A 12,447-nucleotide genomic window follows, 5' to 3' on the forward strand; every position below is an offset into this window, starting at 1 on the left:
GGGTTCATATATTACCTCAAATAACAGCAGCACTTTGAACCCTGCATGCTAAAAACATAAGTGGGCAAAACAAAGTTTAACAACCTGAAAAGCAGTGACGCAATTCCTTAATTCCTGGAATAAGTGACAAACTGGTTTTTGTCTCCCTACTGTGAAATGCAAAGATATTATCTAAGGATTCAAGTAAATCCCCTAATTGAGGATACCATTAAAAAAGGGGAAGGAAAACTCTACTTGAAGTATCATGGTATCTGGTAGGCTTTCAGTGGGAGCAAGGAATTATTTTGGCAGGGGGTTTTTTTGTTTGGTTTTGTTTGTAAAGACAGCATAATCAAGGTGTTTTCACTGTAGTTCCTGCAGCTCAGCGTGTTTAAGTAAATCTTCTTGTTCCTTCTGTCTGTATGGAACCACCTGTATCTAAAAAGCAGCTTAAAGCACCCTTCAGTCCTGTTGTAAATCCTCTTGAGAGACAATAATGATTGGGTCGTAACAGGAAAAAAAAATCCCAAGACTAAATAAACCTCCAAAACATTCTGAAGTATTGACTTTTTGGTGTATCGGTCTCTACCTCCACTATAACACATAAATGTCAATACGGAGTAATTATTTTTATTACTAATCATGGAAATAACAGCCTTCAGGTGCTGAAGGGAGGAACTTGTGATGCAGCAGGAAACACCCTTCACTTGAATTGCTGCTTTTGGTTCACAGCTACATAGAGAGGAGCTAGTATTCATTAAGTATATCACTTGGATTTTTTAATGCACATGCAAGCTGCAAAAATAGCCTTTTTTACACTCGTTGGTTTATCTTAACTCTAAAAAGTAATTCCAGCACTGAAGGATCAAGAGAAGCAGACATGAAGAATCACTTTAGGTACTACTCTGGAAAAAGAAGCAGCAGAGCACAGACATGACAGTCTTCATAAGCCGGACCACGAGTAACACCACTGCACAGAATGACTGTCATTTATAGGAGATACAAGAAGGGATAATACCTGCAAGGCCACATTACTCTACAGGTAGTCAGGATTAGGCTCAGCATTTAAGCACACAACATCCTGTCTGCTTCTGAGTGAAGTTCGACCCACTGCTTTAAGGTCAACCCAAAGCAGCAAGTGAATGAGCAAGACTGCAGCAGAATCCATTGCTCCTGCTGCTAATGATAAATGCTCTTACAGACATGAGAACCAGGAAAAAAAACCACAACAAAAAGAGACATGTTGAAAAAAAACTTATTTACAGACAGAGTTTACACCAGGAGAAACAGAGTCCAATACACCATGCAAAGAGATCATGATCCGTGCTCCTTTCAGGCACTGCTATCACCACATAATCACTGATGCCTACTGAGGAGGCTTCGACATAGGATACTGCACAGACATCTATTACCTCAGAGCCAGAAACGAACAAGGAAACTTGTACATTTGTTTTATAAGGGTCTTCCACAAAGCCTTGCATGAACAGCCACTGAAGAATAAGGCTAACGCGAGGGACAAAGTGTTGCTCAACCAGTGAGGTTTTACACTAACTCCTTATGAACCATTGCTGCTCACCTCAATGCCTCAGTTTTGCCACATCTACACAGAAACCTTCTTACACCGAAGTTTGAACAGTAAAAGCATGATGGCTAAGGTTACGTATTTTTCTTAAAAGCTTATTATCTATCAGAAATAGCTCAGTATCTCGCAATGCACATCACAGGACTACACTGGGTAAAGATTTCCTGACTGGGGGGGGTGAAGTTATAATGAAGGTTTTGAGAGGAAGCTGTCAGTTTAAACAACTCATTGGGGAGGGAGTTTCGGACTGTAGACAAAAGTTTGCCATCAGAGGCAGCCCTTCATGTAGCTCAAAGCAAAGCTGGGTCATTTCACCTGCTGCTGGCATTACAGAAATGGACTTTTCCCTCACAGGTTAGTGCTCTGCTGAGTGGGGGGCGGGCGGATGAAGAGGGAGGGAAAGATACCCACCCCAAATAATCAGCTAATACGTGAGTGAACGCTCACCTGGGACATAGGCAGGAGGAGACACAGCAAAGGCAAAGAGCTGGGTCACCCACAGTCTGGCCCAAGCCCAGAAGCTGCAGCTGCCGGCTACTTTCAAGATGGATGGATTGAAAGGGGGAGACCTCTTCTACATGCACCCATACGCGTAGTTTTTGTTTGGTTTTAAAACACACCACCTACTTCACAGTACTCCGGCTTACCCAAAAACACCACAAGAACATTACACGGAATCTTACGAAGCAGAAAACTTTGCCACCCACCCAGCACGCCCCACAGGCAGCAATACACTTCAGCCTCGCCAAGTACCCTGCACCAACGCCCTCGCCTTCGGTTTGCCATCGATGCCAGCACGGGGCGGATGCCCCAGCGGGTGTTGCCCACCACATAACTACACCCCAAGCCAAAGGAAGATTCCACAGGGTGCCTTCAAAACCTTACGGGCACCGCCGCCGGAGCCCCCGCCGCGCCCGGCGGCCCTCAGCCCTGCCGCGGCACCTCCCGGCCCCCCCTCACATGCACCACCCCGCCCCGAGGGAGGCTCCCGCCGCCCGGGGAGGAGCCGCAGCCCCGCAGCTACTCACGGGCTCCGGCCGGCCCCGGGTAGCTCAGCACGAGCACGGGCAGAGGGTCCCCGCCGCGGGGCGCCGGGGGTCTCCACACACCGGGCGGCGCGGCGGCAGCGGCGCCTCCATGGCCGGGGTAGAGGAGGAAGAACGGCGGCGAGGCAGGCGACGCCGCCTCCTCCTGTTCCACCGCCGCCGCCGCCGCCTCCTCCCCGGGCTCGTCCCGCCGCTCCATGGCGGGGGGCAGCTCCGCGCCGGCCCCGTCCCGGGAACTTTCCGCCAGCGGCGGCACCAGCGACGCCCGCTCCGCCTCCGCCATCGCCGCCCGGGCCCCGCCCCGGCCGGGAAGCAGGGCCGCGGCCCGCCTCCGCCCGCCCTCGCCCGCTGCGGGAGGGGCGGCTGGTTCCGCCGCGGCGACCCTCTTGCTCCAGCCACCCGGACCCCACCCGCGCCCACCTACCGCCGTCCGGGGCCCCGGCGCCCGGCGGTGCCGTGACTGCAGCGGCCCGAGCCCGGCCCTGCTCCGGGGAGGAGCTCTCCTCTCGGCCCGGGGCAGCAGGCCTCCTCTCCCCGAAGGATGGATCACCACAGACTGACCAAAACGGGATAACCAGACTCCAGGCGGTGTGGAGAGAATCTTGTGTCCACCCTTCTCCTGAGAGGTTTTGGTGTTTTTTTTCCTCCAGCCTCATACCCGTAACACTTCCTTTGTCATTGCTGCCAATTTGTCTTTCTCACGCTTTATGAAAAACAAGCTGAAGACAAGCCTACCTCTTCTAGGTGTTACTCTTCTAGGTACTATCTTCTACCATAAGCCTCCTACCCTGCTACAAACACCACCCGCCCTGTTCCAAGTAAAATGCTATCTCATCACCTGTATTTCACTGTCTCTCTACACCAAGCCAGAAGGAAGGAAGCAGCAGCCTTCCGTATGTAGAGATGCCTTCATGGGACCAGACCCTGCACAGCGAAACACAGATTTTAATCTTAAGAAACCCCCTTCGTACAGCAACAAGAAAGTTGGACTCACACATGCTTTAACTCACCCACAAAGCAAAGCCATTGCACCACGTCCTGCCTCCCCCTCAACTTCCCAAGGGCAAGATCCCATCAACAGCGTTTTCACATTCTCTGACAAGAGGTGACAATACAAGGTCCAAATATATTCCTTACTATCACAACTACCACGTAGACCATGCCGATTGGAATTTCACTTAGGATATTATCTCTCTGAAGACAGTAATAAAGTCTTTTCATTAAGGCAGGGCAGTTATTGTGGACTGTAGTGCTGTCAGTAAGCAGGGAGAACGCAAATCTGCCTGTTTCTAAAGAATATCCCGCATTCAGTGCCCTGAGGTGAAGCTGAAACATGTTGCTGCTTTGTTGCAACTAATTTAACAGATGCTTTAACTCATTTTCCAAATCTCAAAGCTGAACGTTTGAATTTCAATTTTCCAGTGCTAGCAAGAAACAACACCCAGGCTGTGATGGAATACTATGGAAGACAATGAGGAAAGCCTTGACAAAATTTAAGGCAGCAGCGGGAGTATTTCCATGAGTTATTCAATGTATTTTCCTTACCCTGCATCAATAGGAATTTCAGGTTGTGATGCAGAAAAAGCACTGTCCACCTCTCTGCCACTGTGCTTTTTCTGCCCAAGCTTCCAAAGGCAAGCCAGGCTTTCTCTGGATGCTGATCACCCACCAAGGACTGCGTTAGCCATGTGTAGAAAGACAACAGAGCACCTCACACCTGTCCTTAGAGCTTGCTATGCACTGCCTATGTGCTTTTTAAACACAAATCATTTACATCTAAGCGCACACAGGACTGTCGCTTGAATTGCCATCTGCTTGCTTTGAACCACTGTAACAATGCAGGGACAGGTATCTCCACAGCCATGCGGGGCAACTCAGGTGAGGTGTGGCTGTTGCCTGAGTGTTTAAATGCTAACCTGTGTTAGGTGCTGTTGAGGCAGACCCCACCAGCAGCCGTTCTCAGCAGAGCAGCCAGCACTCACTAAGCGGCAGGCTGGTGAGGACAAGTGCCATCCACTATCACTTGGCAGTATCAGAACCTTCTCCAGAAACACTACTGGAAGGAGAAAAAAAACCCAAACCCAAGACAGCATTAACCATGACCTTGCTCCACTTCTCACTTACTTTTCTGACCATCATCCATGGTCCTCCCCTTATTTCCACATGTCCATTTTCACAAGGATCTTCAAAACCTGTTTAGCACCAGTGATTTCCCTTCAGCTCAAAATATTCCTCTAAGAAGCATCTCTTAGAACATCACAGTCCCTTCCCTCCCATGGCATTAATACTCATGGCCTTCCCATAATCACTCGTTCATAAATCCATGCAGGAATGAGCTATTCATGGCTTTGTCCAATCTCTGAACTAACCAACTGAACCTAATGCTGTGGTTAATCTTCATTACAGTGCTGGGCCATGTGCTGGCTTCCTGTGCCAGGTGTGCCAAAACACTGAGCTCCCTCTTCCCTATGGCCTCAATCCCTACACTCCTCAGGAGCGTGTCTCTGATGGTGCGCTAATTTAGTATTTCCCTTATTTATTGCTCAGATGGAAGTTGCCAGAATTTTGCATGCCAGCTGCCTAAAGCTTTTCAAGGGACCACAAAGCTGCCGTGGATACTTACAGCTTGCCTGCAGATCTACGAACCCTCATCAGCCTTTCATTTTTGCACGAAGTGTGAAACATACATGGGCAAATGCTGTAGTAATGAGATCTGCTGGATCTTTTCCTCATCCCATGTGATGCCTGTTACACAACACCATTCCTCACCAGAAAAAGCACCTAAGCTGCTTTTTATCCAGCATGTTACCTTTCACTGACCTCAGGAGCGTAGCTCAGCATTATCAGTGGTGGCCTCCGTCATGATCCCAGCACAGGGTTAATACAAGGTGCAGTTTTGGGAAGCTCTGGCTCCCTCCTTGCTAAGGCTGGGACCAGCTCTAAGCCTTGCATTTCTCTCCAGGAGAAGCAAGAGACTAACTCTGTTGGTTGCTGCTCACAGTAAGGGAAGACAAGAAAGCACAGGTAAAGGACATCTTTATCCCCACAGCTAATAGCTTTCACATCTCACCAGAGGCCATCAGGTTGCAGAGAGCATTGTCAAATGAGAACACATATTCAGCAACCTCTTGAAGAAAGCCTCAACTTCGCCTGCATGACCCAGGCAATTCTATGGCAGGGATCGATTCCCAATGCTTTGTAGCTTGTTTCTGTGAAGCAATCTTATTTGTTTTTAATCATGGAGCATTTAGACGCCCTTTGGCCTGTAAGCAGCAGAGGGCAAACATGCAGGGCCATTAAAGTCCAGCAGAACTTGTCATTTCACTGTTTTGTTCTATACCCCTACCTACTATACCAGAATCCCCTCTGAAATCACCATGCATAGCTCTGCATCCCATGGATCCAAGACATAAAAGGAATACACAAAGTCTCCTTATTTCTGTTCTCAGCTTAAGTTAATTGTTTTTCTACCTCTAACAATCAGCTTTGAAAATCAACAAAATATTCTTCAGTCAGCAGTTAACATCATGATCCTGGCAGAAACAGGCCTAGGGTGTAAAGGTTGACATAAAAACCTATAGAAGCACATTTTGCTTGGAGAAAATGAGCAGAGTACACGAAAATAACCCCTCAAAAGAAAACATAACTCAAAACAAACCACCTAGATACACTAGGGCTTCTGTAACACATTCCCCTTAAATGATTTCACAGGGAAAACTGACAGCAGTACCTTTCACATGCTACTGGAACACAAACCAAGGATGGGCTCCCTGAAAACTGACCCAGGCCCAAGTGCAGGTCTTACCTGAGACAGACAGTGTTTGTTTGGCTTTGAAGAAAAATTCATCAGCCACTCCTCCTTTACAGCCTGAACTGGAAATCCCAGTCAGAAATTCAGTGTGCAGTTAAACGAGTTTACCTTCAAACTGAAGATCTTACCTGTTTGGCCTGTATCAATGCTACATTAGACCTGTAACAGCAGACAACAGTTAGCATATTTATCGTAGATGAATTTAATGTGTTTATGCAGGTAAACAGCTATGAAATCCAGGAAAGTCCTTGCTTGGCTTCTCATTCACTGAATTCAGGAGGAGGGAAAACAATATCTTGGGCCACATGGGATTTAAGTAATAGCTTTCTGCTTAGAAAATTAGAGATTTGAGAGCCTCAAAGTAGTTAGTTCTAAACCATGAGGGCAAAGAGGAGATAATCAGAACAACTAAATACCATAACCATATGTATCTCATTCTGTAACTCAACACAGAAAAAGGATGGACCAAAACAAGACAGTAAAAAGGAAAAGGTGGTGACAGCTGCACCAATCTTATTCACAACCTGCCCTCAGGAGGTCACTCCACCCCATCCCATCTCCCCACTGTCCCACACAGCCCACTTCATTCCCTTCGCTTGACACATCACTTGCAGCCCCTCAAACCCAGTATTTACAGTCTGGAAAGATGACAGCATCCCAATGGAGGAAAACACCTCAACCCACAGGCTGGGTGAGGAAGGGCCCTGTGCTACTTCTAGAGGTGGCACCTTCTCAAAAGCATCCTCTGAAAAAAACCCAAACCCAAATACCACCCCAACCCCAGTTTGCTTAAGAATAAAAAAACGTGTCATCTTTTATGAAATCTTTATTGGATTCAGGAGTGCTGCTCGCAGCTCTCGGGAACGGAGAAAAAGAACTATCACTTAAGCTTCCTGCTTTTCTTAACACCCGCGCGGATGCCAGACAGCTCCCCAGCGTATCTGTCCAATTCCCGCCGGACTTCACGGACCTGGCCCTTGCGGCGGATCTTGGCTCGCCGGAATTTCTCCCGATGCTTAACCCTGGGGTTCCGATCAATCTTCCTCCTTTTGGGCGTGAGGCCTTTGTTCTTGATCATCTGGTAAGTGACGCCTCTCTTTTTATTTGGATCCTCTCCATCCAACACTGCTTCTTCTCCAAGTCCGTCTTCATCTTCAGTTCTTCTCCTCTTGAGCTTCAACTTCTCCTCCATCATCTGGTAGTATTTTAGGGCAGCCTCTTCATCCAGGTCCGACTCATCCGAGGGTTCACCAGCACGAGCCCAGCCATTAGCAAGCGCAGGAGCACGTTTGGATTTGGGTTTCTTAACATCCAGTGGGAGAAACACCGCAAACTTCTTCTCCTTCCGTAACTTATCTTCTTTCTTATCATAGTAGTTTTTCAGAAGCATACGGACTTGCGAGGACAGCTTTTGATCTATAACAGCTAGGTCATTGATTATATTTCTATAAGCAACCAGCCGTTCGATAACAGGGTGATTATGAACTGGCATCCTCTTTGACTTCAAGACCAAATAGAAACTGATATTGGCACAGTAATTCAAGTAGAGATGATACTTGGTCTGCAAATAGCGGCTGCCTTTCCCTTGCGGGATAGTGCCGTTTCTGACCATCTGCAGCAGTGGGTGCAGTTCGTCCTTGAGCTCCATTAGCTTGACTTCAAAGTCCTCAATCAGCTGCAGGAGCTCAGGGGACTCCTGCTTCAGCAGCTTGAGCTGCTCCTTCTTGGAAAGGGCCTGCAAATCCTTGTCAATCTTCTGCCCTTTGCTGTCGTGGATCTTCTGCTGCTCAGCCAGATAGCCCTGAATCACATCTAACCCGTAATCATCTTCCCCCAAGTCCTGCACCAACCGCCTTTGGATGACCTGAGCTTCCTGCTCCTCTTCCTCCTCCTCAGCATCAACCTCTTGCTGGCTACGCTTGCCCTTGGCCTGGGCATCACTCCCGTAGTCTGTGTCGTAGTAGAGATGCTTGTGCTGGCCCCAGGAGAGCTCGTGGGGGAGCTTGGTGTCCTGACGGTGCTCCTCCAAGTCGCTTTCCATGGACAGGTTCCCATCTTCATCTTCAACCTCATTTTCCAACTCCTCTTCACCTTCCCTATCCTCATCTTCACCTTCCCCATCATCATCCTCCTTCTCCTCACCTCCCTCCTCTTCTGCGCTGTGGTCCACGTAAAGATCCACCCCTTGTGCTTCCTCCTTCTCCTCCTCTTCTTCCTCACCGTGTCCATCCTCCTCACTGTCCTCGGGCAGCTGCAGCCCCAGCACTTCTTCCTCCTCCTCTTCCTCGCTGCCCCCGGTCTCTTCCCCGCTCTCCAGGGCCGCCATCACCGCCTGGAACTGCGCCTCATGGAAGTCCTCCACCTCGTCGCGCAGGCCCTCAGGGCCCGCAGGCCCGCCCGCCGCCTGCTCCGCGACATCCTCCTCCTCCTCGGCCGGCTCCGGCCGCGGCCGCAGGACGGTGCCGCGGCGCGTCCTCATGGCTCCGCTCCGACTCTTCACTTCCGCCGTGCCCTGCCGCGCTTCCGCTTCCGCCGTGCCCGCCGCGGGGCTGAGCTGCGCGGTGGGGCGGGCTCCGGGCGGCCGGGGCGCAGCGGAGCGGGCTGCGGGCGGGGGCTCGGAGCATCCCGACAGTGCGCGTCCAGGGGTACCGGCACGTTCAAACCCCACCTCTTGCAGCTGAGCTGCTAGTTCATGGGTGGAGCCGCTGCCACGGCTGGAGCGTAGCTGCGCGTACTCCTACTGTTAGGTTTCCAATAGAGTAATGCAGAGCCGTCAGGAGCTGCGCCGCGCGGGCAGCCTCCAAGCAAAGAGTTCTTTCAGTCGTGGCAGGTATCAGCAACAAATAATGCCACACAAAAATAAAAGAATGCCTTTTTCCCCCTTCGGGGTTTTTCTTTCTTCACCTAAAAGCACAGACGCACACCACTCTTGTCTGTATAGTCTTACAACAAGGGGGAGGTGCAAAGCAAGATGGAAAGTGCACCTGACATCTGTGCCCTTATTTACTGCAACTTCTTATTACTCAGTTCCCTACAATCACATCAAACTTTCGGAGAGAAAAAGAAGTTTTCAAAAACCTTTCTGGGCACATCTGAGATCATGAACTCTTCCCATCACCCAGTCTCTACATGACATTCCTTCGGGGCCACCCGGCAGCGGTCTGATCTTGAGGTGCAGGCGTGCGTGCCACGAGAGCAGAGCGGGGCACAGTGCGCTTAATTTAGTCTGAGCTCAGAAACCAAAAGCCTGATAAATTAAGCAGGCCCGTGTCCCCACAAGGGGAGCTCTGTGCGGAACGAGTGCAGGTGCCTTTTTCTCAGCACAGAACAGGTGCAGTTTTATTTATAAATACTCCTGAACACCACCTTGTGGAAAAAGACCTGTTAAGCAAATATTAAAATTAACTGAAACGGTGGGGGGTGGGGGCATGTGTACAACTTTACTCACTTTTTGGTGATTTCTTTGAATTCTGGTAGATCTGAGAGCAGACAAGTCTCACTTAGGAGCCTTTCTTCTGACATAGTCACTTCTGGGTCTAAATTTTCCATGTATGCTCTTGCACCAAAGATATGTTTCACCTCAGGCTAAGACACCCTTTCCAAATCTGCCCGTGCCAATTTTCAGATACCACCTCCCCTGGATACAGGCCTGCATAACAAAGAGCAACAAAAATCAGTTGGTTTTGGTGAGACGTGGAAAATCCTCACTTGATGCTAGTTGGCCAGTAAAGCACAGCCATCTCTGCTAATCAGGCTTTGTAATCTTGCTGCTTAATCCCACCCTCTTTCGAGTGAAGTCCACCCAGAGAAGTCTGCAGCCGATTCTGTGTCGTTAAAATTCCGGGTAACTTTTGCAAGTGCAACCTACAGAAACCCCGGCCTTCACTGTGTCCCTGACACTTTCCATCTAATTGCCCTCACCAGGCAGTGCCCTCATTTTGTTTTATTTTTCTTTTTTAAAGTCTTGCCCTTTCAAAATTCAAAGCCTTAACATCAGACAAACTTCCACTTGGATTTAAATGGAATGGATGTGTTATCTCTCAATTCAAGGGTAATGTCTAAGAGCAGAATTGAAATAGCATCTACAGGCATGTGAACCTTCTCCAGGACTTATCATCCATTTCTGATGAAGCTGGAAATGATATCTGATGTGAGTCAGTTCATCCAGTTATTGGGAACTGCTCAAGCCAAACCACACGGGTTTGCTGTAAGCATCGGTGGAATCCCCACCACCAATACAGTAATCACCGACCGCTGCAGGTCTGGTTTAATCCACCGCTTTCTTTGCTTCTCTTCCAATGAGAAGAGAAACCAGCCATAGGACAGACTGTTAGCAGGGGTGTGTTATCTGGAGATGGCCCATGCCTTGGTACAGCTGTCCTCCTCCCCGCTCCTCACCCAGCAAGGCAAGGACTCACACAGACACAACAAGTTTGCCTCACTTTATCCAGGCATCTGCCCAGCATCTGATCTGGAAAACCCTCACTCAGCAAGTCCAGGGCTGATGGGAGGCACAGGACAAGCGAAGGGAGACTGAGACTACAAGGCTGGTTCCCACCTCTTTTCAAAGTCTCTATTACTCCTCCTCTAGCCTCTGCCAGTGGTGTTTGCCATCCCCAGGTAATTTTCTGGTAATTCATAATGTCTCACACAGTAAAAAGGGGATAGTCGATAAAAGTAACAGACCGTAAAACAAATCTTCCTCTAAAGAGCTTGCAAGCAAGATCAGAATGCTCAGAGACATGCAGGTGGCTGACTGGGACTAAAATAGCTCTTGTGCCACCATATACAGCCCAAAGGGTCTGTATGCAGTCATATCAATTTAGCAACCGAAATTCAGATGTGCTGAGCACCGGCAGTTGGGGAAACCCACCAAAAGCAGCAGAATCACACTAAATATAATTCTGCTCAGTCTCTCCCTTTGGGCTTGAAAATACTCATGGATGCCTCTGCTTTGATCTTACCGGTGCTGTGTTTTATCAGTGCAGTTTGGCAAAACTGACCAGAACCAGCCTCTTGTGCAGGTGCTTTATTCTGCTGCCTGCATCCCACCTTCTTGTATATTTTTAATAAGTTACCTATTTTGTTACAAAGGTGACTGAACCAAACGGTGCTTTAGACAGACACCCCTACCACCTTTTACTTAGCTAGGCTTATTTTTAACCTTCTACAAAAGATGGGGCACATTGAACATCTTGCTGCTGCTGCTTCAGAAGAGAGCTCCACATGAAACTGTTGGCAATACTTTCTGGGGAGGGGGAAAGGAAACAAAACCAAATTTTGCCCTCCTAAAGATGGAGCCCTAGTGAGAAAACAAGGTTTATAAAGAACTAGCAGGGCATAACCTGATGCCCTGGTAGGAGGTGGGCTTGCACCACCTCCCAGGGCAAACCCTGCGTGTGAGCACTGCTGATGCAACACAACAGCTCATTGCATCATGCGACTGCCAGAGGAGATGCTTGTGCTTGGAGAAAGATCTCAGAGCACAGATCCCAGAGTGTTTGAACACCTCTAGGGTTAGATACCCAGCCTGCAAGGTCTGAACAAAGGAGGTGACAGGCTGCCCTTTCAGGAACTGGGTGCCTGGCAGCATTGCCTAATGACTTCAGCCTCTTGAGAGCAGCCAGCCCTGGGTGAGCCCAAGGTGGCATGGGCTGGGTGAAAAGCTGTATCTGGTCACAGTGCTGGTGCTCTGCTGCACGAGGAAAAGCCGGAGGATGCAGGAAGATTTACCATGTGCTTCTCATGTTAATTGAGAGAAACACACATTGCAGGAGGAGAAATTCACGGAACACTGAAGCAATAACCCTGGCTAAGAACAGGCCTGCCAGCATTGTACTTTGCTCTGCCTCCCTGTTTGTCCCCCAGTGCAGGTGTTTGGAGGCCCTTGGTGAGACTGGGCTTCCCTTAAGAAGTGGGCTTTTCTGTGCAAGACACATGAACATCCTAAAGACAGCTTTCAGAGTTACACAAGTGATCCCAAATCTGGGAAAAAAGCCAAATCCCAGGTCCTCTCCAGGACTCCCCTC

General features: G+C 49.1%; 2 protein-coding genes across 8 annotated transcripts in view; both read right to left on the minus strand.

The window, feature by feature from the left end:
- The window catches only part of RUFY3 (RUN and FYVE domain containing 3), a 47,664-nt gene extending 44,756 nt beyond the window's left edge, over positions 1-2,908 (minus strand). For 4 of the 7 annotated variants that reach the window (XR_003992299.1, XR_003992300.1, XM_030492486.1 and 1 more), the window contains exon 1: positions 2,590-2,890. Coding sequence is in view for 5 of the 7 variants with exons in the window: in XM_030492486.1 (XP_030348346.1) it covers positions 2,590-2,890 (301 nt within the window). In the remaining 2 variants the exon portion in view is untranslated. Of the gene's footprint in view, positions 1-2,589 lie in introns of all 7 variants that reach the window. The other 3 variants (XM_030492487.1, XM_030492492.1, XM_030492493.1) reach the window with 2 other exon arrangements.
- Positions 2,909-7,228: 4,320 nt separating this feature from the next.
- UTP3 (UTP3 small subunit processome component) lies at positions 7,229-8,941 on the minus strand. Its single transcript, XM_030492498.1, has one exon. It carries the CDS (start codon positions 8,895-8,897, stop codon positions 7,299-7,301), a length of 1,599 nt encoding a protein of 532 aa, XP_030348358.1. The 5' UTR covers positions 8,898-8,941; the 3' UTR covers positions 7,229-7,298.
- Between the last annotated feature and the right edge of the window lie 3,506 nt (positions 8,942-12,447).

This window comes from Strigops habroptila, chromosome 7 (genome assembly GCF_004027225.2).
Source record: "Strigops habroptila isolate Jane chromosome 7, bStrHab1.2.pri, whole genome shotgun sequence".
Classification (NCBI taxonomy): domain Eukaryota; kingdom Metazoa; phylum Chordata; class Aves; order Psittaciformes; family Psittacidae; genus Strigops; species Strigops habroptila.

Coding starts and splice junctions, on each gene's coding strand:
- UTP3 (XM_030492498.1), bottom strand. CDS start 8,897: ATGAGGACGCGCCGCGGCACCGTCCTGCGGCCGCGGCCGGAGCCGGCC.